This window comes from Equus caballus, chromosome 20 (assembly GCF_041296265.1).
Source record: "Equus caballus isolate H_3958 breed thoroughbred chromosome 20, TB-T2T, whole genome shotgun sequence".
In the NCBI taxonomy this organism is placed as follows: Eukaryota; Metazoa; Chordata; class Mammalia; order Perissodactyla; family Equidae; genus Equus; species Equus caballus.
This window is the reverse complement of record NC_091703.1, coordinates 44,356,950-44,384,184: the sequence shown is the minus strand read 5'-3', so window position 1 is coordinate 44,384,184 and position 27,235 is coordinate 44,356,950. Positions and strand designations below refer to the sequence as shown.

Genomic DNA, 27,235 nt, shown 5'->3' with positions numbered 1-27,235 from the left:
GAGGACCAGGACCTGATCTGCTCAGAGTAGCACCTGGAGCCCCATCCTCCAGTCTCTCCTGGGCTTGGTGTTCAAGGTGGACAAGGATCCTGCGGTTCAAGCAACTGACCTCTCCACAGCCCCAGGCCACCCCTGGGCCTGCTGACCAAGCCACCCATGCTTATATTATTCCTCTTGACCAGATGGTGCTACCCCTCCCCTCTTCCACTCCCCAAATCCTTCATGACCCAGCTGGAGCTTCATCTCTTCCTCCAGAAAGCCCCCGCTGACCTCCAGCCGACAGGCCCTCCTCCGAGCGGCCCACTTGCTGAGAACCGAGCACCCAGTGCCTCCCGTTGGTGATTATAACTTGGTAGTGAAGTCCTGGCTCCTCAACCGGCCTGCAGCCCTCCCCAGCTCAGTCCCTTCGGGCAGTGTCAGTATTCACCTCTGCACCCGCAGTGGGCACTCAGCAAATGTCTGTTGGTGAGGACTGAGTTCTGGAGTTTGGAATGTCCCAGATCAGGGGAAGGATAGAGAACGAGACAGCAAGGATTAGGGGTGGCACCTGGCCCCAAACCCCAAGAAACTGAGGCTGTGGACTCCTTTGATGCACACGTGTGACACAGGCTGGGGACCAGAGAAGGCCTGAGCTGGCCAGTTTAGCTGGGTTGGGTTGGTTTTATTTTAGGTCTGAAGGTTCCAATTCCCCAGGAAATTCAATTTAGAACCAAGCGCAGGAGTGTGACGCCCCAGTGCTGGGCAGAAATCTGCTGTGGGTTAGGGAGCCAGACTCTGGGGCTCTCAGGGGTGGGTGGGGAGGCCACTGGGGGAGCCAAGGGTGTGGGGGCTTGGCCACCTGCCCCAACCAGAGCTGCCCTCAGGCCCCTTGCACCCTGACTGCAACTTGGGTGGCTGAGGGAGGGGCTGACGATCCCTGGCCGTCCTTCCAGCAGGGCCCCTGGGGGCAGCGCTATGGCCTTGCTGTTCTGTCAGTGCTCAGCAAGGAGCGTGGGGGATTCTGGTCTGGGAGTTAGGCGTCTGTGGGGTTTTGGCTGGGTCTCCTGCGGTTTGGGCTTCCTGGGCAGCAGGCTCATTCTCCCAAGGCGGCAGAGCTGGGCCTTCTCCTGTTATGAAAGCCACATTGTCTGGCCCAGCCCAGGCTGGGGAGGGGGCTCCCTGGGGTGCTGTGGGGGGGCCTCAAGTTACGGCCTAGGGCTTAACCCTCCCAGTGGTCCACGCTGGCCCTTGTCTTCTGCCCTGAGCACCTTTAGCCCCCTCCTCTCCCTGCTGGGGCTCAGAATGGGTCAGACGGCTGAGCGGATCTTGGAAGGAGGCAGTGGAGAAGAGAGCAGAGAAAATAGATAAGTGGGGGAAGAAAGCAGGGGAGAGTGGGAGGATGAAGGAGAGGAGGGGTGAGAGGTGGAGAGGGAGAGAGAGGGTTCCCAGACACAGAGCAAGAGCCTTCCCCGCCCCCTGCCTCGAGCTCTCCCTGCAGGCTGAAGGAGCCAGCGCTTGGAGGCACTGATTCTCCCCCAGTCCCCGCTCCAGGGGCCCCCGCAGACAGGAGGGAATCCGAGGGTTAACAGGGACGTGCAGCAGACACATCAGTCTCATTTATGTGCTGGCCCCTGGCCAGACATGTCCCACTTGTCCTCATTTGGGTTTAGGGACCCCCTCCAACCTCCACAGCCCTGGGCGTCCAGAGCCCCAGTGTCCACACCAGGCAGACCCTGGGAGCTGAGACAGGCCCCTCGGAACAGGCAGACAAGCCCTGATGGGCGGATGTGGAGACTGAGGCCAGAGAGGGGCAGGAACTTGTCCAAGGCAGGGCAGGGAGTTAGTGTCAGAGGTCCAGGACCAGACCTTCATGATTCAGACTCGAAGAGGGGGAAAGGGAGAAGGGGGTGGGTCAGAGAAAGGCGAAAGAGCTAGCCTAGCCAGGAGCTGCCACTTAAGTCCTGAGATGTGGGCCTGCACCCTTCACCCCGCTGCCTGTCCCCGTGCAAATCCCACGTGGTCCAGACTTATCCCCGACCCCAGGTTCCACTGTGAGCCTGGCCTACATGGCGCCATGAGGAGAAGCAAGGGCCGCAGCTCACAGAGCTCCCACCCCAGCGCCCTCAGGGAGTCACACACCCTCCCGGGGTTGGGATGCTCCTGTGGGAATCCCAGGGACAGGGACCATACGGACACTGCGAGTTGGGGAAGGAGCATTTCACTCCGGTTGTGGGCACAGAGTTGGAGTGAGTGTGTGTGTGAGTGTGCGTTTGTGTAAGAGCCAGGCCTAGCCCGGGTGGGGAGGAAGGCGAGAAAGACGAGATGGCAAGGAGGGGAGGGGCCGGGTCCTGTGGCCGCTCACGGCCGACAAAAGTTTTGGGAATCGCTCAGCTCTGGTTGGGTTGGAGGAGGGGAAGGAGAGAAGGACTCAGACACCCCCACCCACGCCTGAGGCCCCCATAAATATTTACACACTGGGCAGAAATGGTCGGGACGCACATCCCAGACGGACAGACAGACACTGCGGTGTGTGTGTGTCTGGTGTTGGGAGTGGGGGGAGTCGGAGCCAACTTGGCGCGGCAGCCGCCTCCATTCGGGCCCTGCCCCCAGCCCTCCGCCCCCCTTGGACCCGGGCCCCGATACCCAAATTCCTCGTCCCCGTCTCCACCCGAGCTCCCCGAACCGTCTCTCCACGTCTCAGGGAGGAGGGGGGAGAATTAACACCCCCCCGCCTCCCACCTCCACCCACCCCGCGAGCCGCCTACCCAGCTCCCGTCCAGACTCGCTCTCCATCCCCGGTCCTACCTGGGCCCGGGGCTGCGCTCGGGGCTCCATGGGGCGCGTCGCAGTGAGGGGAGGGCTGGCCACTCACCTGTGACATCGGCTCGGGACCTGTGGAAAACAGGGCTCAGCGGGCGGGGCCGGCCTTCCCCCGCGCGTGCGGGGAAGGGGGACTGGCAGGGGGGACCCAGCCGCAGCCGCGCGCCTGCCCCCTTTCCAGCGCGGCAGGGCCCCGGACTAACTTACTCTTGCGGGCTGCGCGCTGCTCTCCCGCCCGCCCGGTCACCGCGCGGGGCCTGCCATGCGCGCCGGCTGCAGGCACCCCCAGCCGGGGTCGCTCGGCTCCTCGCTGCCCGCCCCGCGCCCCGCGCCCCGCGCCCCCGCCCCGCTCACTCGCTCCTTTCTCCCATTTCGGCGCCAGCGCGCGCCGCTCGCCCCCTTCCTTCCTCCTTCTTTCGCTCCAGCCCCCTCGCTCCTCCCCTGCTCGCCTCTCCCCTCCCCTCGTCCCTGGCCCACCCTCTCCCCGCCCCCTCCTCGCCCGGCCGGTCGTCCCCCCACCACGTCCCTTCCCCCCGCCCGGCTGGGCGCTGCCTGGGCCGGACACGTCTGTCCGCGGGGCGCCGCGGCCGAAGCCCCCACAGGAAGCCGGCTCGGCGCGCTTCCTCCGCGCTCGCCGCGCTGGGCCCCGGCTCCCCACATCTCCGCCCCCCAGGCCCAGCGCCCCGAGGGGCTGCGCTTTCTCCCTCGCCTGTCCTAAACTCTGCCGAAGTTTGAGGAAAATCAGGAAACGAGAGAGAGAAGCCACTGTGACCACAACCACCTCGAGCCAATTGTCTGAATAACTGTAGCCCCCAAATCTCGTTGTCCCAAAGATGGGAGTGGTCGAGTTCCTCTGGCCCCCTTCGCCCAGCCCCTCGGTCTCGGCTGGATCCTGGCGCCCGCCCCGCCAGAAGTTGTCCCTCCGGGGAAATCCGGTTAGTGACGAGCTAGCCTCCTGCGTCCTGTGGTAGCTCTGCGCATCCCTAATGCCCCCAACCCCTACCAGCTGTGCGTGGGAATTCGTGTCCGAAAACCAACTTTGGAGGCAAAGAGAGGTTCTCCGAGCTCAGCCCTTCTTTTGGCTGCATCCTGGAATCCGAGGCCTTCCACGTCGCGGGTGCGCGGGGAAAGGGGAGAGAAGGGGCCCCTCCAGGCGGGGACAGCCTGGCGGCACATCTGGAATTGTGCGCTGGGTCCCTCCTCAGGGCCGTGGGGGTGGGAAGGAGCCGCCGCCAGGCAGTCCGAGGGGGTTCAAGGACCCTCAGCGTGACCCGGGGACCAGGCCCCCGAGAATGGGGGAGGGCATGGAGCCTGCGGCCGGCCGCGTGGGGCTGGGCGGGCCGATGGGACGATCCTCAGGTGGAGTCACCCGCTGGGGTGACAGCGTCTCGGCTACACTTGGCCCTGGCCGCCTGGGAGCCGAGTCCGGGCTCCCCACCACGAGGGCCAGTGAGCAATTAGGGAGGCGGCGGCGCCAGGCCAGTTCTCCTCGTCCCGCGTTCCAGCCCGGGCTTGAATCGGGGGCTGGGATGCGGGGGGCCGAGTGAGGGACTTGGGGCTTCTCCTTGGTTCCTTCCAGTCTTCGCAGTCGCTACTTACAGCGCTCAAAGGTCCTAGCGGCGCCGTCGCAGCCGGGACCGCCGTGGCCCCCACTGCGCCCGCTGCGCTCTCGCCACCGGCGGCGTCGTCCCCGAGATGAGCCCAGGCGGCTGTGGTTGGAAGAGGGGGCCCCGGGCTAGGAGGAGGGGGTCCCGCTCCCTGGGCAGGGCTGCCTGCTGCGGGGGCCCGGCCGGCACCCCAGGAGCCAGCCCGGATCAGGCTGCTGTCTGGGCGCTCCGGAGAGCGGGGTGGACTCCCCCTTCCTGGCAAGGGCTGAGTCACCCGGACGCGCCCGCACTGGGGCTCGGCGACTGCTGCATTCTTACCGGCTTACCTGGGCCCGCGGGTTAGGCCTCACCCTCCGCCAAGGGTGGGGTGGGGAGTGGGGCAGAAAGGGGGCTGGACATTGTCCCCGGGGCAGCCCCCACCTTCTCTCTCTGTCCTTTCCTGCGTGTAGGTCCACCTCCCCAACCACAGCCTCTAGTGTTGCACCAACACCCCCCTGCTTCTCAATCATTATCCAGGGTCCCTAAACTCGGGGTGGGGCCTGTACCCCAGCCTTCCTGTCCGCGTTGCTTGCTTGAGCTCAAAAGTCCTCTGAATCTGGCCCGGTGCTAATATGTCTGGTTTTTCTGAAATGTAAAAGATACTTTAAATTTAATCTCACATATTCGTTATACAGGTGTGCTCAGTTTGTGAAAATTCAGCGAGCTGAACATTTTAGGTATATGTGCTTTTTTGTATGACTATTATACTTGAATAAAAAGTTAAAAAAATCAATGCTCATTCAAATCAATATTCCCAGACAGAGCATAGCAGGGTGTGACGGCCAGGCTGTAGGTCTGGGCATGGGACACCGGTTCAGAGCCCAGCTCCACCATCCACACTGTTTCCTTGGGGAAGTCCCTCCACCTCTCTGAGCCTCAGGAGGGATGAACATTGGGGCCCTCAGTGTGGAACCCAATCATTTCATTGTTATCCAGGGCCAGGACAAGGGTTAATGTGAGGCTCTCGCCTAGGGTGCAAAATTTAGGAGGGTACCAAGATAAATAATGTTTTAATCAAATATTTTCAAAAACCAAATCAGCAAATTACAGCTCTGCCAGCCAGCTGCTATTTTTATAAATAAAGTTTTATTGGAACCAGGGCCAGGATTAGGGTGAAGTGAGTGACATACAATGGTGCAAGTTCAGGGTTAGATCCTGTCTTTATTTGAAATATTGGCATTTTGTTCATCATGATTTTTTGCATTAATTTTGATTTTTAGATATATTTTAGGAAAATATTGTTTATCTTAATTATTGAGTTTTTTGATGTCCTCTTAAGTTTTGCACCTGAGCCAAGTGCCTCACTCACTCTAGGCCTTACACACCTCACCCTGGTCCCTGGCCTGTTACTGTCTCTTCCTGAAGGACCTAGCTAGGACCCCAGGGTAAATGAATGGAGGTCGAAGATACCCTCACACACATGCATGTTTGTGCCTCCCCCCGACCCCAAACACCAGGTGAGCTCTGTACCCAGGCCCAGGCCTAGCTTTCCTGAGGCTCACTGTTCAGTTCAGAGTAAGATGCAAAGTCCTTACAATGGCCTTCAGGTTCCATTAGCTGGGCACTACCTGCCTTGGCCTTTGTCTCCCCTCCCTCATTTCCTTCCAGCCTTGCTGCTTCCTGAGTTTGTTTTTCCAACTTGCCTCATGTGCTTGCCTCAGGGCCTTTGCACCTGCTCTTCACTCTGCCTGGAATGTGCTTCCCCTTGATATTCACACGGCCCCCTTCCTCATGTCCTCTGCTTATGTCAGCTTCTCACAGAGGCCATCCCGGACCCCTCGCTCTCTGTCCCCTCACGTCAGCTTATTGTTCTTCATAGACCTTTTCACTACTTTTCCTACTACATATTTGCTTGTTTATTGGTGGAATGAAAGCTCCAGGAGAGGGGGGACTCTGCCTTGTCTGCTAGTGTTTTCCCTAGAATTGTGTCTCCACAGAGCGCTCAGTAACTATTTCCAGCCTGGAAAACAAGAGGCCAGAGAGGGGAAGGGGCTGGTGCAAGTCATGCAATGAGTTGGTGCAAAGTCTTACTAAATCCTGGGTCTCCAGACTCCCAACCGAGTGCTCCTTCCTCCCCCCTCCCTTCTGGGGTTCATTCTCACTCCCCACCCCCAGAAGCCTCCAGGCAACAAAAAGTGACAGCCACCCTGCACAGCCCTCCAGCACAGTCCTTTCTACATGGTGCACTGACAAGGCGGGGCCCAGCTCCAGCCCCTGGCATCCACCACTCCCCTGTGTCCAGCAGCACAGCTCCCCTCCCCAGCATGCAGAGCTCTTCCCAGCTTCCTGTCTCTGGCACAGGGCCGGTTGGAGGCCAGACTGGGTTCCACAGCTGGACCACAGCTGTGGTCTCTGCCGTGCCCTGGAGAATGGGGGCAGGACGCTGTGGAGCAATCTCTGCAGAGGGCTGTGTGGAAGGCGGCGTGCTTGTGAGTGGTGGGGGGAGGCTGCTGGGTAGGGGCTGAGGACTTCCAGCTCCCCTCCCTGACGGGCACTGGGTGGGGAATGGGGCGCTAATCCTCCTCCTTCCAGGAAGAAATGACATGTGAGGGGTGAGGGGCCTGGTCCCATCTCTCTCTTCTCTCCTGGTGTGGGGGGTGATGGTGGCAGGTATGTTCTGTATGCCAGCCCTTTGCTAGATATTTCTAGATTTGTTGCTTCCCTTAATACCCACACAGTCTGGATAGTTATTACTCCCATTTTACAGATAAGGAAACTGAGGCACTGTGAGGTAAAGTGGTTTGCCCATGGCCACACACATGGTAGTGGGTGGAGCTGGGACTTGTACCACATTTCCTGAGGCCAGGTGCATTGCTCACTGCAATCCCTGACACAGCCTTCAGCACGTGAGAGAACTGTGAAATTCTTGCGAATGCGTCCCCCAGCTCCAAGCTGGCTGCCGACAAGGGAGATGTGGCCCACTGCACCCTTCCTCTGTCTCACTGGTAATTAAGGTACCAGGAGCTTGGCAGAGTTTAGTAGAAAGAGTGGGGCTTGGTTTGTTGTCATGGAGACCCAATCTGCATCCTGACTCAGTCAGTCTACCTAGCTCTGTGATTTTGGACAAACCACTTGACCTCTCTGAACCTCCACTTCTCCTGTGTAAATCTGGAAGGACAGTTCCCACCTCATAATCAGGGGAAAATTAAGTGAGCACCTGGTCCCTCGTTGGCTCTCAGCAAATGTTAACTCTCTCATCCCACACTTCCTTCCTCCAGGCTCCCCCAGCGGCAAGCAAGGGAGTCTCGAGGGCAGCATGTCCGTTGTCCTGAGTCTGATTTACAAACCCTGACACAGTGCTCACTCTGCGGCAGGCGCAGTTCCCAGCACTTTACGTGGATTAACCAATTTAATATTCACAATACTAAGTATCAATTAATATTAATCACCAATATTCCCCCCATTTCACAGATGAGGAAACTGCGGCACAGAGAGGTTAAGCCACTTGCTTAAGCCCCGCAGCTCTCTAGGGTGAGGGAGGAGGCTTCAGTCCTTGCCAGTCCTCCACTCTCCTGAAGGATCTTTTCCCTTTCGTCCCGGGGTCAGGTCACTAACTCTGTTAGTCACGTACCAATGCCCTCAGGCAGTGGCCTCCAACCCTTTTCTTTTTTAGTAATTCAACTTTATAGCAATTATAAATAAACCTGTTAAAATTTCCTGGACACTGCCAGCATTTGGATTTTTAAAAAATAGACTTTGTTTTCTAGAGCCGTTTTAGATTCACAGCAACATTGAGCAGAAAGCATCCAGAGTTCCCATATACCCCCTCATGCACGCCCTCCCCGCCGTGAACATCCCCCATCAGAGGGCTCCACATGTCGCACTCAGTGATCCCACAGTGACACATCAGTATCACCTGAAGTCCATCGTTTACATTAGGCTTCACTCTCGTACGTTCTGCGGGTTTGGACAAACGTGTGATGACATGGATCCACCACTGTGGTATCACGCAGAGTGTTTTTACTGTCCTGAAGTTCGTCTCTGCTCCACCTGTCCGTCCCTCCCTCTCCACTAACCCCGAGTGGCCGCCGATCTTTTTTACTGGCTCCTAGCTTTGCCTGTTCAAGAACGTCATATAGTTGGAATTATATAGTTTTTAGACCTTTCAGATTGGCTCCTCTCACTTAGTAATATGTATTTAATGTTCTCCATGTATTTTCATGGCTCGATAGCTCATTTCTTTTTAGTGCTAAATACTGTGTCATTGTCTGGATGTACCCCAGTTTATTTATCCATTTTTCTATTGAAGGACCTCTTGGTTGCTTCCAAATTTTGGCAATTATGAATAAAGCTGCTATAAACATTCGTGTGTGGACATAAGTTTTCAACTCATTTGGATAAATACCAAGGAGCATGATTACTGGATCGTATGGTAAGAGTATGTTTAGTTTTGTAAAAAACTGATAAATTATCTTCCAAAGGGGCTGTACCATTTTGCGTTCTCACCAGCAATGAATGAGAGTTCCTGTTGCTCCATGTCCTCACCAGCATTTGGTGTTGTCAATGTTTTGGATTTTCGCCATTCTGCTGGGTGTTAGGTATAGGGGTGTAATAGATGTGTAATGGTATCTCATTGTTGCTTTAATTTGCATTTCCCCAATGACATGTGACGTGAAGCATCTTTTCATATGCTCATTTGCCATGTGTATATCTTCCTCAGTGAGGTGTCTGTTTAGCTCTTTTGCCCATTTTTAAAATCGTGTGGTTTGTTTTCTTTTTTTTTTTTTTTTTTTTAAAGATTTTATTTTTTCCTTTTTCTCCCCAAAGCCCCCCAGTACATAGTTGTGTATTCTTCGTTGTGGGTTCTTCTAGTTGTGGCATGTGGGATGCTGCCTCAGCGTGGTCTGATGAGCAGGGCCATGTCCGCGCCCAGGATTCGAACTAACGAAACACTGGGCCGCCTGCAGCGGAGCGCGCGAACGTAACCACTCGGCCACGGGGCCAGCCCCTGGTTTGTTTTCTTATTGTTGAGTTTTAAGAGTTCTTTGTAGATCTCGGATAACAGTTCTTTATCATATAATGTCTTTTGCAAATATTTTCTTCCAGTTTGTGGCTTGCCTTATCATTCTCTTGAAAGTGTCTTTTGCAGAGCAGAAGTTTTTCATTTTAATGAAGTTCAGCTTATCAATCATTTCTTTCATGGCCCCTGACTCTGGGGTCGTATCTACGAAGTCAATGCCATCCCCAAGGTCATCTAGGTTTTCTCCTATGCTATCTTCTGGGAGTTTTATAGTTTTAGGTTTTCATTTCGGTCTATGGATCAATTTGAGTTAATTTTTGTGAGCCATGTAAGGTCTGTGTCTAGATTCATTTTTTTGCACGTGGATGTCCAGTGGTTCCAGCACCATTTGTGGAAGACTATCTCTGCTCCTTTGTCAGAAGATCAGTTGACAGTATTTGTGTGGGTCTATGTCTGGGCTCTCTGTTCTGTCTCATTGTTCTGTCTGTTCTTTCAACAGTACCACACTGTCTTGGTTACTGTAGATTTATAGTAAGTCTTGATGTTGGGAAGCGTCAGTCCTCCAACTTTGTTCTTCAATATTGTGTTGGCTGTTCTGGGTCTTTCGCGTCTCCAGATGCACTATTTTTTAAAAGCTTTAGAGAGACATAATTCACATACTGTACAATTTACCCATTTGAACTGTACAATTCAATGATTTTTTTGGTATGTGACATTGTTAATCACTTTAAATTGTGGTAAAAAGTCTATATATATATGTATATATATATATATAAATTTTCCACTGTAACTATTTTTAGTTGTACAATTCAGTGGCATTCATTACATTCAAAATGTCATGCAACAATCACCACTAACTATTTCCAAAGCTTTTTCATCACTCCAAACAGAGGTTCTTAGCTCCTAAGCAATAACTCCTTGTGTTAGTTTCCTAGGGTGGCCGTGACAAAGTCCCAAAAGCTAAATGGCTTAAAAGAACAGCCATTCACTATCTCAGTTCTGGAGGTGAGCAGTCTGAAATCGAGGTGCCGGCAGGGCCTGCTCCCTCAGATGGCTCTGCAGGAGATCCTGCCTTGCCCCTTCTGGCCGTGATTGCTGGCAATCCTCGGAGTTCCTCAGATGGCAGATGCACCACCCCAGTCACGTGGCCGTCTTCTCCCCGTGTCTTCACATCTTCTTCCCTCTGTGTCTGTCTGTCTCTGTGTCCAGATTTCCCCCTTTTATAAAGACACAGTCGTGCTGGGTTAGGGCCCACCCTAAGGACCTCATCCTAACCTGGTTTGATCTGCACAGACCCTGTTTCTAGATAACGTCACATTCTGAGGTAGTGGGGGTTAGGATTTCAGCATGTCATCTTGCAGGGACATGATTCAACCCATAACACTCCCCATTCCTCCCTCCCCCCCAGCCCCTGATAACTTCTAATCTACTTTTTGTCTCTATGCATTTGCTTATTCTGAATATTTCATTTAAGTGAAATACAATGTTGTCCTTTCGTGTCTGGCTTGTTTCACTTAGCACCATGTTTTCGTTGCCAGCCCTGGTGCTCTGGTGGTTAAGATTCGGTGCTCTCACCACCCTGGCCCTGGATTGTTCCTGGTCAGGGAACCACACCAGCCATCTGTTGGTTGTCATACTTTGGTGGCTGTGTATTGCTGTGGTGCTGAAAGCTGTGCCACCAGGACTTCAAATACCAGCAGGGTCACCCATGGTGGACAGGTTTCAGCAGAGCTTCTAGACTAACACAAACTAGGAAGAAGGGCTTGGCTGCCTACCTCTGAAAAAATTGGCCATGAAAACTGGCTGGCCAAAAAATTGTCTATGAATAGCAGCAGAGCGTTGTCTAATATAGTGATGGAAGGTGAGACCATGGGGTGAAAAGACTGGGCAGCATTCGGCTCTACTGTATGCAGGGTGGCTAGGAGTTGGAATCAACCCAACAGAATTAATAACAAATTATATTTCCCAAGTTCATCCATGTTATAGCATGTATCAGAACTTCATTCCTTCTTGTGGCTGAATAGCGTTCCATCGTATGGACAGACCACATTTCGTTTACCCATTCATGTACTGATGGACTCTCGCATTGTTCCCATCTTCCGGCTACTATGAAGAACGCTGCAAAGAATTGGTGTACAAGTATCCGTTTGTGCCCTGCTCTCTCCAGACTATTTTGACAGGGCACTTAGATCAATTTTTAAAAATTGAACATCAATCCTGGTATGTGTCTACTTACTTATAAATTCTATACCTGCGCTATTGTGTCAATATATAATGTACATGATAAACATACATCAAAGTCAAAAGTGAAAGGGTGAGACAAAAGTAAATATGAAAGAATTGGATGTAAATAGCAGTGAATATCAATAGGTGTTTCTTCCTGAACCCCACTTTGGAGCCAATGACGTGCTGCTCTTCCTGAAGGAGCATACGTGATTGACAGGCAGACTTGCTTCCATCCACTGTCATCTTTACCTGGACTCCATATTTCTTTGACAATCTGATGGATGCTACGGGCACTCTCTCCCAAAAAATCCCCCTCAATTAAACACAGCTTTTCAATACAAGTTTGGGAGATTCATGGGCTCTCAGAAAGCCTCGTTTAAGATTATTTGCCTTAATCCGAAGGCCTGCTCCAGAGATGGAATTTCAGTCATCTGCATGGAGTGGCATTTGGAGGTAGGGAGAGAGAATTTTATCCACCTCTGAGGCCCTGTTCTGAGCCTATAAGTTTTTGAGGCAATCTGACGTTGTTGAAAAGAACAAACAAAGCAAAATAGATGGAAAATACAGAGCGTGGCATTGAGTCAGATAATCAGAAAGTGCTTCTAAACAGCCAAGAGAATAAAACAGGACTGCAGGTTAGGAGGGAGGTGATAGAAGAGGAGGGGGTGTTTGGTTGGGGGTGTGTATCTTGGTCCCTGAAGATGCCCATGGACTCCCCTGGGGGTGACAGGTGGTCTGGCCTAAAGCAGTCAAGCTGGTGGCTGGAATGATGTCAGATTCCCACTAAAGGGAAAATCACTGAAAGTTTGTGTTTTGGGTTTCCTTTCTGCTTTGTGTCTTGCAGTAATAAGAAACAGAGCATTTTCTGGGACCGACCCCATAGCCGAGTGGTTAAGTCCATGTGCTCCACTTCAGTAGCCCAGGGTTTCGCTGGTTCGGAGCCTGGGCACAGACCTAGCACCACTCATCAAGCCATGCTGAGATGGCGTCCCACATAGCAGAGCCAGAAGGACCTACAACTAGAATATACAACTACGTACTGGGGGATTTTGGGGAGAAGAAGGAAAAAAAAAGATTGGCAACAGATGTTAGCTCAAGGCCAATCTATAAAAATAAAAAAAAGAAAAGAAACAGAGCATTTTCACATTTATCACCTAATTTATTGCCATCTGTATCAGTGTCTGATCAGGAAAACAGGAACTATTCCAGGTGCTTCAAGTAGAAGGAGGTTTAATACAGGGAATTGGTCCCAAATGTCTTAGGAGGGAGGAGGTGATGCTCAGAGGCTAGGAAGCTGCTACCATCCCTGGGCTGGAACCCACAAGCCCACACTAGGCGTTGAGCAGCTGGAAGTGCTACCACACTGCTTTGCTACTGCTGGCACAGCTGCCACTGAGCAGCACCCAACCAGCTTGCACGCCAACTGAGGCTGCGGAAGCACCGACCTCAGGTGCCCGCCACCGCTGCTGCCACGTCAGAAGTCACCTGGAGAAGCAGATAAAGCTGCTTCTCCCTCCCTCGTGCCTTCCCAGCTCTTACCAGTTCCTCCCATGGGCAGAGCCTAACTGGAGTTTGGGAAATGTGGTCTGCAGGTTCCCAGCACCCACAGAACACAGAAGGGACGGGGTGAAGCTGACCGCCAGCAGGCAGGGAACCAGCAGGTCGCGGAAGCCACGGCAGAGCCCCACTAGGAATAGATTCACTGTTCATCCGTGTGTTTCCTGTCTCCTCTCGCCAGAGTGGGACCTCCTTGAGGACAGGGTGCTGCTTGTCCACCATGCTTTCTCCAGCACCCAGAACAGGTGCCTGAGTCAGTGCTCAACAAAAAGGTTCTCCCTGGTTACTTGTCCTCTCACAAATAGAAAGTGATTGTTCTCCGCTTTTAACATACAAAGAAACCAAGGTCCAGAAAGTCATGACTTGCCCAAAGGGCCCCGGCCGCCATGAGGAGCCTGTCTGGCAAGCCTCAGGCTTTGGGTAAAGACAGGGCTGACTCGGCTGCCCACTTCCTGCTCCCTGCCACACCTCCCGGTTGGGCTGCCTCAAGCCAGCTGTGAGCCACAGTGTGGATGTCTCTTCCATGTCTCCGTGTGCTCGTGGAGCTGAGGCCAAGAAGGGCTGACTCAGCTGTGATCTCCTCCGGGCTGGTCACTTCCTTCTGCCCCAGGAAGCAGGGCATTCCAGAGGCTCTCCCACAAGGACATGATGGAGGTCAGGTAGCCTAGGCAACGGAGGAGGGGCTGGAGGAGACAGGAGCGAGGAGCTCTCCACTACAGTCACTGCTCTACTTAGGGTGACCATATTTCCCAAATCAAGAATTGGTACACATGGTTAGACATACATGACTGTCCTTACGAGGAAAATGGGCGCAAGTATTAGAAATAGGGTCATCCCAGAGTTTCTCAACCTTGGTACTATTGACATTTTGGGGCCAGATAATTCTTTGTTTGGGGGAGCTGTCCTGGGCATTGTAGAATGTTTAGCAGCACCCTTGGTCTATAACCACTATATAACAGTAGCATTCCCCCAGTTGTGACAACCCAAAATGTCTCCAGACATTGCCAAATGTCCCCTGGGGAGCAAAGGAGCTCCAGTTGAAAAGCATTGGTCTATCCCCCAAAACCAGGGGCATAGCTCTACAATACACATGCCCAGTGGCCAGGAGATGGTGCTCTGTCTGGCAGAAAATATGGTCCCTGCCCCTCGAGACAGAGAGACACGATCCTCTCGTTAGTCCCAGGGAAGAGACAGATCCTGACCTTGGGGAACTCCTGAGCGAATGGGGCACATTGGAAGCCCTGAGAGAAGAGAAGAACAGGGCAGCTAAGAGCATGGACTTTGGAGCCGGAATCCTGGATTCAAATCCTGGCTCCACCATTTACAGGACAAGTTACCTCTTTGTGCCTCAGTTTCCTCATCTGTAAAATGGGGATAATGATAGCATCCAGCGTATAGAGTTTTATCAAATTATTTATTTTCATAATAGACTTTATATTTTGGAAAAGTTTTAGATTTACAGAAAAATTGAGAAGACAGGACAGTGTTCTCATATATGTCACAGCCAGTTCCCCCTATTATTAACATTTGTTGCAATTAATGCACCAAGATTGATACATTATGATTAACTAAAGCCCGTAGTTGATTCGGATTTCCTTAGTTTTCACCTAATGTTCTTTTTCTGTTCCAGGATCCCATCCACATACAACGTTACGTTTAGTTGTCGTGTCTTCTTGGGCCTCTTGGCTGTAAGTTTCTTAGACTTTTCTTGTTAGTGATGACCTTGGCAGCTGGAGGAGGACTGGGCAGGCATATTGTGGGATGCCCCCTCATTGGAATTTGTCCGATGGTTTTCTTATGATTGGACTGGGGTTATGGATCTGGGAAGGACGATCACAGGGGTACAGTGCCCTTTTCATCACGTCGTGTCAATGGTACCTACTATCGACAGTTATGATTGTTGATGTTGACCTTGGTCACCCAGCTGAGTGGTGTTTGTCAGGTTTCTCTTCTGTCCAGTTACTTCTTCCTTCCTGAAGGCACTCTTTGGAGTGAAGTCACTATGCACAGCCCATAGTTAAGGAGTAGGGAGCGTCATGAGGTTTTGTGTGAATTGAGTAATTTAAGAAATGTAAAGTCCTTGAGATCAGCGCCTGGCATGTGGTGAACCTCACCTAGTGATTTGCAGTTATGATGATGACGGGGAGACGCACTGAAGAGGGGACAGGACAGTGCCCACACAGAAAACATGCTTAGGGCAGCTTGTAAGATAGTATTCTGTGTCAGGCAGAATAATGACCCCTCCCTGTCAAGGATGGCCTGGGAATTTATGAATATGTTAGGGTAGGGGCCTTTTGTTTTTTTGTTTTTTTTGAGGAAGACTAGCCCTGAGCTAACATCCACTGCCAATCCTCCTCTTTTTGCTGAGGAAGACTGGCCCTGAGCTAACATCTGTGCCCATCTTCCTTTGCTTTAGATGTGGGACGCCTGCCACAGCATGGCTTACCAAGCGGTGCCATGTTTGCACCCGGGATCCGAACTGGTGAATCCCTGGCTGCCGAGAAGCGGAACATGCGCACTTAACCGCTGCGCCACCGGGCAGGCCCAAGGGTAGCGGCCTTGAGACGGGAAGATTATTCTGGATTATCCAAGGGAGATATCCAATCTAATCACACAAATTCTTAAAAGTAGAGAAACTTTCCTGGCTGTGATCAGAGAGAGAGAGTACACTATGACGACAGAAGGTCAGAGATGGCACCATAAGGGCCTACCGTGGCCAGCTTTGAAGACGGATGGAGGGGGCCACAGGCCCCACGGAGCCACGCAGCCCCACCACACCTTGAGTTTAGCCCCGTGAGATCTGCGTTGGGCCTCTGCTCAACAGAACTGTGAGCTAATACGTTTGCATTGTTTAAAGGCACTGACTTTGTGGTAGTTTGTTAAGGCAGCAATAGGAAATACATGTACTGACAAGAGTGGGGCGGGAAGTGGAAATACAGTGCTCAAGCAGAAATTACTACTTACTAATTGCAAACGCATCAGCTTGCCAGCCCTCTCCCCATGCAAACTCGGTTCTTCCTACCAATAACAACAGCAACCAAACTCCGTTGATGACGACTCCACCATTTCTTGAGGGCCAGCTTTGCGTCAGGCACTCTGCTAGGGTTTTTAAAACATTGTGTCATCTAGTCTGCACACTGCACCGTGTTGTCTCCTTATTTACCGCACAGACAAAGAGAAAGACCCTTGCCTTTCTGCCCTCTCATAATAATTAACTCCCAAGTTGGAGGTGGCTCCTCAGGAAGCCAAAGTCCCTTTCAATCCAAAGGGTTAGTTAAAGGAGGTGTGTTTGCTATCACAGAGGCCTCCATTCGAGACCCCCGAGATACAGCCCCTGTAGATGTATCAGAACGTTGTCAGAGGGTCTGGAATATCTTGCAGCCATTCGTTCATTATGTATCCATTAAGTGCTACCTATGGAGGCCCTGTCTTCAAGAAGTTCCAGTTCCACAGGGGGAGTGAGGCATGGACAGGCATAACCACAACCTGGGGCAGAGTAGGATGTGGCCTTCAGGAAGCATGTCGTGGTTGTTTAACTGGGGAGGAGGCACCAGGCTGTGGGAATCTGGGAAGGCTGCAAGGAGGTGGTGTGGTTAAGTTGGGTCTTAAAGAACAGGTAAGCTTCACTAAGCAGGGATGATGCCAGTGGCATTCCAGGTAGGACAAAAAGCACCAGCAAAGGCATAGAGGAAGGGAAGCGGAGGCCTGTGGATCTTTTACTGCTCATGGCATCCTCTTTGAGTAGGTATTTTTATTATCCTCATTTCGCAGGATAAACTGAGGCACAGAGCAGTTGAGTGACCTGCCCTAGAGCACACCCAACTTGCGAGTGGTGAGCTGGGGTTTGCAGCCCGGCCGTCCGAGTCCAGAGCCCCTGCTCTTAGTCTTTTTGTCACATCCGCTGGGGAAATGCAAGTTTATCAGGGTGAATTTAGACAATGGGAGTGAATGAGTGAGCTGGACTTGTTCATTCCCTTTGCCACTCAACAAACATTGATGGAGCACCCACTGGGTGCCAGCTCTGTGCTGGGGAAACCAAGGTAACTCAGCAGCCCTCCCTCGAGGACCTCCCCTCTGGAGGAGGAGGCTGATGTGTGGATGCTGACCTACTTCGCTGACCTACTTCACTGCCCAGCTAGTGCCCTGGGAGACGGGCACAGCGGAGGGGAAGTGTGGAGGCCGAAGCCTGGCTCGGGGAGGCCTTTCTCAGGAGGATGGGAGAGGGAGCAAAGTCTGTGAAGGAGACAGGGAAAAGTGGCCAGAGAGCAGCAGGAGGGCCGAGAGGACAGAATGCAGCCCACCCCAGCGTTTGCAGGGCCTGGGGACACACAACCACCCCTGGCTCACAGCCTGCCACCTTTCTTTTCACCCTCCCACCTTGTCCTGCAGAGTGAGGGGTCTCATATCTTTGTGCACACACACTCCAACCACACCTCCCAGCTCTGTCCACACTGTCCACCTGCAAACGGCCGCCCCTGATCGCCTGTCAGGCCCAGGTGCACACGCTAGTCGTGCTTCACCCTCAAGAGGGCAAACTGAGTGAAGACCTTGCAGGCTCTGGAAGTGGGTCTAGGGCTGTTTGGGCAAAGAACTCCCAAATCTGGGCACCTGGAGCATGGCCTAGAAGACAAGTCCTATTTCTTTGGCCCCGTGAGCTCCTTGCCGTGTCAGGCACTCCTTGTTGTCCAGGTCTAAGGGCCATGTTGGATAGAATCATGGAGGCCCTAAGAAGAGGTTTTGTCCAATGTCGAATTCTCCTGGCAGGTTGAGAGGAGCAAGGATGGAGAAGTGGCCCCTGCCGTGAGAAGGTTGCCGGGCTTGTGAAAGAGCAGTGTCTGGGCGGCGCAGGGCGTGTGACGACGTCGGCCGAGCATGAGGTGAGGAGTGGAAGGCAGGGAGGACAGAGCCCTCTTTCAAGAAATTTGGCCGTGAAATGAAATAAAGCCAGAGGAGAGGTGCTCAAAGGGGGAGGTAGGAAGGAGGGAATGATTTTGTTTGTTTGTGTTTAGAAGGCAGTAGACAGGAATATGTTTTAGTCTGAGGGAAAAGAGTCTGCGGAAAGAGAGAGAGGCTGAAATATTAGGGGAAAAAAAGGAATGAAGAGAAGCATCACCAAAAAAGATGTTTTTGCTTCATCAGCCAGGGGATACGATGGCCTTAGAAGAAAAGGAAGGACGCCTCTTTCTCTGAGCGAAGGTGGGAGGGGACTGAGGGAGCCCTGGTTGGGTGGTCTTGACGGTCCCTGAAAGAATCTGCATTTACTGAACACTCGCTCACTATGTGCCAGGCACTGTTTTAGGGGCCAAGTAGGTAAAATCTTACCCATTTCTCACAACGACGCTTTGGGTCAATGCTACTCTTGTCCCCTCCATTCGACAGTAATGGAAGTGGAGGCACAGAGAGGATTAGTAACTGGCCCAATGTAGCACAGCTAGTTAGTCCTGCTCTTAGATGTAGGGATGGGGCCTCTGACCTGGGATCTGCACTTTAGAAGGCTCTGCATGTCACAGCCACACAAAAAAGAAATTTATTAACAGAACAAGACTTCAGCTTCTGGCCATAACGAGGTGACAGGGCCTAGATTTAATCTCCCGCCTTCAAGAACCAGGACTCCAGACAAAATAGATGAAACAGGGATGTTCAGACTTTGGACAAAGGCAACTGAGGAGTGTGATCCTTGGGAAAAGGGAAACAAATGAGGTGAGTCCTATAATTACCCCGGCGCACTGCCCGGGGCAGTTTCCAAGCTTCAGTGAGGGGAGGAGGGAATCCAAACAGAGCCTGGATGTCTTGCTGATTGAGAAGGCCGATTTAGAGTTGAAGAGGCCAAGCTGCTAGGATTCTCAGGGCAGAGTCCTAGGGAGGGCAGCTGAACATTTACCCAGAGAGGTCTGCAGAGGTGTCTCCTTGAGTCTTTGGCTGAGTACTGATTTGCACACACATGAAAGGAAAGGCTGGGGAAAGAGCCACTGAAGGCAGAGCAATGCCTGGGGCTCACACGGGGCTGGGATTAATTTGTGTTCCCAAGAGGCAGAGTGGAAAGACCTGGTAATACATGGGGTACAGTCCTCAGAGGAGTATTGCCTTATAGAGGTCTAAATTTACCTTAGACGAACAGCTACTCTTTATCTGTCCTAAAAATCTTAAAAGGAAGCCTCAAAAGTATACATCTTTTTCCAAGTGTGCTAACTATGTGCCAGAGCAAAGCTGAATGCTACTTAAAGGAATGCAACAAACTTCAACACCAATCAATGGGAAATTTACAATGTCTAGCATCTAATCAAACAACGGACCAATATCCCTTGTGAACATCGATACAAAAATTCTAAATAAAATTTTAGCAAATCAAATCCAACAATATGTAAAAAGGATAATACATTATGACCAAGTGGAGTTTATCTCAGGAAGCTGACTTAATGTTTGAAAACCAATCAATTTAATTCACCATATTAACAAACTAAAAAGGGAGACTATCTGATCATTTTGATACACATAGAAAAAAAATTTGAGAAAAGTCAACCCCCATTCCTAATAAAAACTTTTAGAAAACTAGGAATAGAAGGAAAATTCCATAATCTGATAAAGCACATCTAAAAACAAACAAACAATAGCAACAAAAGGCATGCAAAGAAGTAGAAAGTATGACCCAGAATCAGAAGAAAAAATCAATCAGTAGAAAGAGACCCAGAAATGAAGAGATGAAGGAGTTAGTAGAGAAGGACATTGAAAGAGATAATATAAATATATTCCATATGCCTCACATATTCAGGAAGACAGAGAAACACATGAACTTTAAGAGGAGAGAAACAGAAGTTACAAAAAAAATCCAAATGTGATTTCCAGAAATGAAAAAATACAGTATCTCAAATAAAAAAATACACTGGATTAAGAGCAGATTAGCTTTTTTTAAAAAAAAGTTAAAAAAGATCAGTGAATTTGAAGACATAGCAATTGAAAACATCCAAAATGAAGCCCATAGAGAAAATAAGAGGGGGAAAAACAAATAGAACATCAATGAGATTTGAGATAATATCAAGCCCTCTAACACGTGAGGAATTGGAGATCCAGATTGCGGCAGTGGGATAAAAAATATAGTTGAAGAAATAATGGTCAAAAAATTTCCAGATTTGATGAACACTAAATACAACAGATTCAAGAGGTTTGATCAATTCAGGCAGAAGAAACATCAAGAAAACTACATGATGGATCAATATCAAATTGCTGAAAACCAGTGATAAAGGGAAAACTGTATAAGCAACCAGAGAAAAAAGACACATCTCGTCCAGCGGAATAAAGACAAGGAAGGACAGCACATTTCTCACGAGAAACTATGCAATCCGGAGGACAACGGACAGTCATCTTTAAAGTACCGAAGGGGAAAAAAAGAAAGCGTCAACCTGGAATTCTACACCTAGTGCAAATATCTTTCAAAAATGAAGGAGGACACTTGAAGACTTTTTCAGACATAGAAAAACTGGGCTCCAGAATAGCCAAAGCAAATTTGAAATGAAGAAGTGAGTAGGAGGACTAACACTAACTAATTTCAAAACTAATAAGTCTTGAACAAAATTACAGTGTGGTATTCGCGCACAGACAAATGATCAATTGGTATTCATCAATTGGAAATTTGCATTTTCCTTTTAAATTATAATAGACAATGTTGACTATCTTAAAATAAAAATAAAACTTAAAAGAACCTAATAATTTTATTTTTTTACACTTACTTTAAAAGGTATTTATAATAAAAATATACTAAAACATTGTATACTTTGAACACAATTACATTTTGTTTTACTCTCTCATATCATTACTGTCAACAAAACAATTACATGGGAATCTTGATTATAAAAACATAATTGGTGATTTTAATGAAATGAGAGCAAGAAAAAGAAATGTTATAGAATAAATATATAATAATTCATGCAGTATGGATATTTTTGTTGATTATTCATCCAGCCATTGCCAACCCCTCAATAGAACCCCCCCTACATGTACAATATTAATTAAATTCATTGTTTTTATATTTTTCTGTCTTTCACCATAGCTCTGTGTGGGTACACACATATTTTTTGGTTATAAGGAAGATGTATTTGTCAGCCTGGGAAGCTGGAACTTATTTTTTGTAATGGTTTGTTAGCTGTCTTGGTAACTTTTAACTATCAAGATGTAGAATATGGGGACATCCTTCGCACTCTTGGCCAGACTGCAAACATGAAGGGTGGAGCTGTGTCTGACAGGTGATGGACCCAGGGCCCCACCCAGGCGGTCTGGCCCCAGCACCCAAGTGCTTCCCATTGAACCGTACTGCCTGGGTGTAGAGAATGGGGAGGGTGTTTTGGAAGAGTAATGCTCACAGAAGTTTCTGGAAGAGGCCTGTGAAGATGCCAAGGAACCTCTGTAGGGAGTGGAAGTTAGTGTTGGGGAAAAGTTTGATGGGTGAGGAGGTCAGGAGTACAGACTAAGGGTGGTGGAGGTGCTGGGGGCACTGGCATTTCCTCTGGGACATCAGACTCACTGAAAGGGGGCTTATCAGGAGAGAGCTTGTAGCTGGGAAGTCCTTGGGTTCTGATCCCTCTGTTGAGATGGTTCTCTTGACTTTAGCCAACTCCCTATCACCCCCAGGAATGGAAAGCCAGTGTCACTTGACAATCATAAAAATAAATACAGGGGAGGGGCTGGCCTGGTGGTGCAGCGGTTAAGTGCGCATGTTCCGATTCGGCGGCCCAGGGTTCGCTGGTTCGGATCCCGGGTGCGGACATGGTACCGTTTGGCAAGCCATGCTGTGGCAGGCGTCCCACATATAAAGTAGAGGAAGATGGGCATGGATGTTAGCTCAGGGCCAGTCTTCCTCAGCAAAAAGAGGAGGATTGGCGGTGGATGTTAGCTCAGGGCTAATCTTCCTCAAAAGAAAAATTAAAAAATAATAAACTTCTTGAAAATAAATAAATAAAAATAAATAAATGAATACAGGGGAAATGAAGCAATACTCTTGCCTGCCAGATGCTGCTAATGCTGAGACAGCTAGTGTGAGAGAGATGTTAGAGCCAGGCTAGCACTAGGCTGAGATCCTTCTCTTTAATGGTATCAAAAGGATTGAAAGGGGCCTGCGCTGTGGCTGAGTGGTTAAGTTCGTGTGCTACGCTTCAGCAGCCTGGGGTTTCGCCAGTTTGGATCCTGGGCGTGGACCTAGCTCCGCTCATCAAGCCATGCTGAGGCGGCGTCCCACATAGCACAACCAGAAGGACTCACAACTAGAATATACAACTATGTACTGGGGGGCTTTGGGGAGAAGAATAAGAAGGAAAAAAAGAAGATTGGCAACAGATGGTAGCTCAGGCACCAACCTTAAAAAAAAAAAATTCCTTTTGGAAAAAAAGGATTGAAAAAGAATTCGAAACGCAAAGTTACATTTTGCCACGTCTAGGTCCACTGCATCATCTTCGGGCCCCAGAGATATAGCCCTGCTGGTCTGGGAAACACTGCTCTAGGCCAGACTCCAAGAGAGCGCTAATCCCAGCGGCCAAGCCAGACTTCCACCATTCTCCCTCTACCACTCTCTAACAGCGTGTGCTGGCTACAACGTTTCCAAAACCAGCCCCCAACAATTTCCCCCATCCCTGTGCCATGTCGCTCTTCCTACCAGGAGGCAGGGGCTGTTTCCCCTCCCCTTGATTCTGGGCTGATCTTGGGACTTGCTTTGACTAATAGAACGCACCAGAAGGGATGCTGGGCCGGTTCCAGCCAAGGCGTTAACTGACCGTTTCTGCCTGGACTCTCTTGGAGCCCTGGGCCACCACACAAGAAGCCCGCCCTGCTGGAGAAAGAGGTCCAGCCAGCTCCCACCCGTTCCAGCCACCCCAGCTGACCTGTCAGCTGAAGGCAGACAAATGAGTGGCCCCAGCCACCACCATGAGGGGCAGAGGTACTGCCCAGCTGAGCCCGAGAATCGTGAAAAATCATAAATAGCTGTGGTTTTAAGTCACTGGGTTTTGGAGCAGTTTTTGCACAGCAGTAGATAACTGAAACATGTGCCAAACATCGCGAAGAGCCTCACAGCATCCCTGGGAGAATGTTGCCTTTAGCTCCATTTTACAGATGAGAAAATCCAGGTCCAGAAGGGTGACATCAGCTTGCCCACAGTCTCACAGCTAGAAAGTGGTGGAGCATGGATTTGGACCTGAGTCTGTCTGACTCTAAGATGGGCAGGACAAGCCGATGCCTAGAAGACCAGGGCAGTGCTTGTGTTCCAGTCACAGGAGGAAGGGACATGGTGCTGCCCACCTCACGCCCCTAGAGGACCGTCCTGGTAATGCAACAGGAGTATAGCAGGCTGAGGAGGGCAAGTGCGAGATGGACCGGGGAGACCAGGTCTGCACCGAAGGTTGACTCCAGGAGCTCTCGGAGTCAGAGTCTTCATGGCTGGGAGCTCTCTGACCCAAGTCGACCCTAGCCCCCACCCGCCTGAGATACCACCATTCTTCACACGGTCCCAACTGGATGTTATCTCTGGAAAGGTCTCTGGGCTTGTCTAGCTCACGAACCTGGGGACCCAGGTGGCCAGCCTCCTGCTGCCTAGTGCCCATGCTGTGACGGTCACAGGGCTGCCCGCGCTGGGTACCTCCCTGGCACAGAGCTAGAGTCCAAGAGCCGAGGGATCACATCAGACTCCCTCTGTGGAGAACATCCCCTGCTTCCTTTCTCTTGACCCCGCTGCTCCCTCCTGCCTCTCCATGTCATGTTCTGACATCCTGTCGAACATTCTTCTCAGGTCACAAGCTAAACCTGACATCCCTCTCCCCTCTGGATGCTGGATGCTTTCTCTGACGGATGAGAGAGGAGGACAAGGTGGCCTGTTAGTGACACTATTTCCTTAGGCTTGCAGAGCAGGACGTCCCTGCTAAGCCCACAGTGGGATTCAGACTCGGGCTAGGAGTGGAACTCGGGGGCTGGGGGCTCCCCAGGCACCTGTCTGCATGAGCTTTCTGAGTCCCGGGTGGACATCCTTTGGAGGCCTGGGAAGAGAAGGGACGTTTCTGGTGCAGTTGCCTGGGCCACAGGGAAAGATGAGAGGGGTGACATGGAAACAACAGAGGAGTCGGTGGTGTGTCACTCTCGACCTCTGCTCCACCCTTCTGCTCTGGAGACGTCAGAGAGCAGAAAGCCACATATCTCAAAACTCACTGGCAATGGGGATTCAGGTGCAAACTGGTTTCCGCCCAATGTCGACGCACTCGGTGCCATTTGGAAGACAGCAGGCTGCGCCCCTTCTGCTGGCTTTGGCTCAGAGGTGAGACGGTGGAAAAGCAGTTTTTCTGCAGGAGCGTTCCAGGGGCCATTCTCCAGCCTTCTGGTTGTTGAGAGCAGGTTTGGCAGCAGCAATAGCAGTTTCCTGGTCCCGGATGTCAGCCACGGGGTGTGTTCTTGAACTCTGAGCTCCAGGGGGGCCTCAGAGGGGGGAGCCCCCTGCTGGGTCCCGGCTGGCCACCTCCTCTTCTGGGAGATGCTGTTCCCTCGGCTTGGGCAACATTACACCATCCTAGTAGGAGCCGCACCCACCTCTCTAACACCTCCCTCTCCCGGGTGGCTTGTCTTCCCTCTTCTTGTTCCCTCTCCCTCTCTTTCAATCATCTCCCCAAGAGAGCTGCTCAGCTCCCATAACTGTCACTTCTAGGCAGCTTAGAAGGCAGCCCTGGTGTGGCAGGAGCGATGGACAGAGCATCCAGAGGTTGACAGGGTAACCCTGGAACTACCACCCACCACCTGAGCACTAGGGAACCCATCATTTCTTCTTTGTGGGCCTCAGTTTCCTAACCCGTAAAATGATAGGGTTCAAATGAAAGTTCCCTCCCAGCTTGAACCTACAATGATTCATTCCACAAACATGTAATTGAGGGCCTGCGGTGTGACAGGTACTGGGCTAGGTGCCGGGGCAACAAGATAAATGGGGCCTGGTCCCTGTGCTTGTAGAGCTCAGATTCAAGAAGACAGGCAGAGGGATAAGCAGGGAATTATGATGCAGAGGCCTGCGTGCCGCGGTTGAAGGAATCGGCTTGTTCTCCCAGCCTTGGTCGCTGGTACAGGCGTGCTCAGTCCTTTTAGATGATCCCTTTGAATTCTAGCATCACGTCTGTAGAAAAGAGACTTGCATCGCTACCTTCTGATTTTTCAGTTTTAGGAGCCAATTAAGTTCTCACCCTATAATTAAATTAAATTCTCTTTCATCCGCCCTCCCCATCATAACCTTCTCTCAGAACCCCTGCCTGTCTCCCCTTTCTCCCATTATGGTCACATCGTCGGCTTAGTTAGATTGGGGTTCAGGGTTTCCATTATTATGACTAAATGGTATTTAAAGCTAAACCATGTAGTACATTGTTATTTCTTTTCTTTCAACATTTCATTCTCTCTAGAGTTAATTGCCCCCCCTTTTTTTTCTTTTTTGAGGAAGATTAGCCCTGAGCTAACTGCTGCCAATTGTCCTCTTTTTGCTGAGGAAGACTGGCCCTGAGCTAACATCCATGCCCATCTTCCTCTACTTTATATGTGGGACGCCTGCCACAGCATGGCTTGCCAAGCAGTGCCATGTCCCCACCCGGGATCTGAACTGGCGAACCCCAGGCCGCCAAAGCAGAACCTGAGCACTTAACCGCTGCACCACCGGGCCGGCCCTATTAATTGCCCTTTTTCATCTGCTTAGTTTTCTTTATACAAATCCCCAAATCTTTCCCAGCAGTGGAGATCTCATCACAATCTGCTCAAATTTTAGGCATTCTATGCAGTTTACCTTCTCGAAGAGATGGCTCCCACAGCCCTTGGACTTCTCCCAGTGGACTGGCTGCTCTCTACTCCTGGTTTGGGTCCCTAACTTCTGTCTTACGTTGATCTTCTGCTTCCTTTTTCTAAGTTTTGGAGGAACACATCCTCCGCCCTCCCACTGTGACAAATGGTGAAGGGGAGTTGCCGTTTTAGGGGGATTTGCCTGTCTTAACGTGTTTTTTTTTTTTTTTTTTTTTTTTTTTGTCTTGACATGTTTTTATCCTGCGCCTAATTAATGGTTTCGCAGGGTACGGAATTTCAGGTTGGAAATAATTTTCTCTTAGAACTTCAAGGCAATATTCCCTTATCTTCTGTGGCAGCGTTGTTGAACAACCAATGCTGTTCTGAGTCTTGACCCTTTATGTGACTTGCTTTTCTCTCTAGAAGTTTGTAGGATCTTCTCTGTCTCCAGGGATCTCAATTCCATGACGATGTGCTTTGGTGAGGGGACATTTTTATACGCTTTTTGGCCTATTCGGTTTGGAAACTGTCCATTCATCCTGGGAAATGCTCTTGAATTACCATTTACGGATTTCCTCTTCTATATTGCTCTCTTTCTGGATCTCCCGTTATCTAGATGTTGGCCCTCCTGAACTGGCCCTTGAACTCCATCCTTTCTTCTGTTTTCCTTTGATGTCATTTTGTTTTCTGTAGTTTGGGGAGGATATCTTTAACTTCCAGCCTTCCTGTTTAATTTTCACTTCTGTTCTATTTTTAATTTCTAAGACCTCATTTTGGGCTCTGAGTGTTCATTTTTAAAGCATCTTATTCTTATTTCATGGGTGCAAGATCATATTTCTCTTGGAATAAATGATTTTTTAAAAACTTTTCTTCCATCTGCCCAGCAGTGTCCTCCCAGCTGCTTTCGTCCGTTTGTGTGGGTCTCTGTTTTCATGTCAGATGCTTTCCTCATAGTCTGTTGGTCCTCGGATTCCTGTTGAAGAATTGGACTCTAAAAGCTCTGTGCCTGGCGGTGGGCCTTGCTGCCCCGGCCTTTAGAAACTCTGCTGTCAGAGTCTCTCACTTAACCCCCGTGGAGTGCCCCTGCCTCGATGACCTCAGTGTCCTCCAGCCCAAGACCCTCTGTTCTACCCACTGCGGATTATGCATCTCCCGTCATCCGCAGTGGGACAGGGAGGGGAGGCCTACCTGCACAGCGTGGCTGAGCGATCTGGAGACCTGTCTGCTCCTTAAACCAACTTTCAACCAGTTCACTTTTTTTTTTTTTACAACA

At 50.6% G+C, this 27,235-nt stretch overlaps 1 protein-coding gene across 8 annotated transcripts in view; it reads right to left on the bottom strand.

Moving 5' to 3' along the window:
* The window catches only part of MDFI (MyoD family inhibitor), a 37,286-nt gene extending 11,153 nt beyond the window's left edge, over positions 1-26,133 (bottom strand). Inside the window, exons 1-2 of one of the 8 annotated variants that reach the window (XM_070244562.1) lie at positions 25,970-26,133; positions 2,785-2,871 (exon numbers count right to left, since the gene is read on the bottom strand). In XM_070244562.1, coding sequence (XP_070100663.1) covers positions 2,785-2,860 — 76 coding nt within the window. In that variant the 5' untranslated portion in view covers positions 2,861-2,871; positions 25,970-26,133. Of the gene's footprint in view, positions 1-2,784; positions 2,872-3,006; positions 3,246-3,802; positions 4,776-25,969 lie in introns of those variants that run through there. The other 7 variants (XM_070244561.1, XM_001496649.7, XM_070244564.1 and 4 more) reach the window with 7 other exon arrangements.
* Between the last annotated feature and the right edge of the window lie 1,102 nt (positions 26,134-27,235).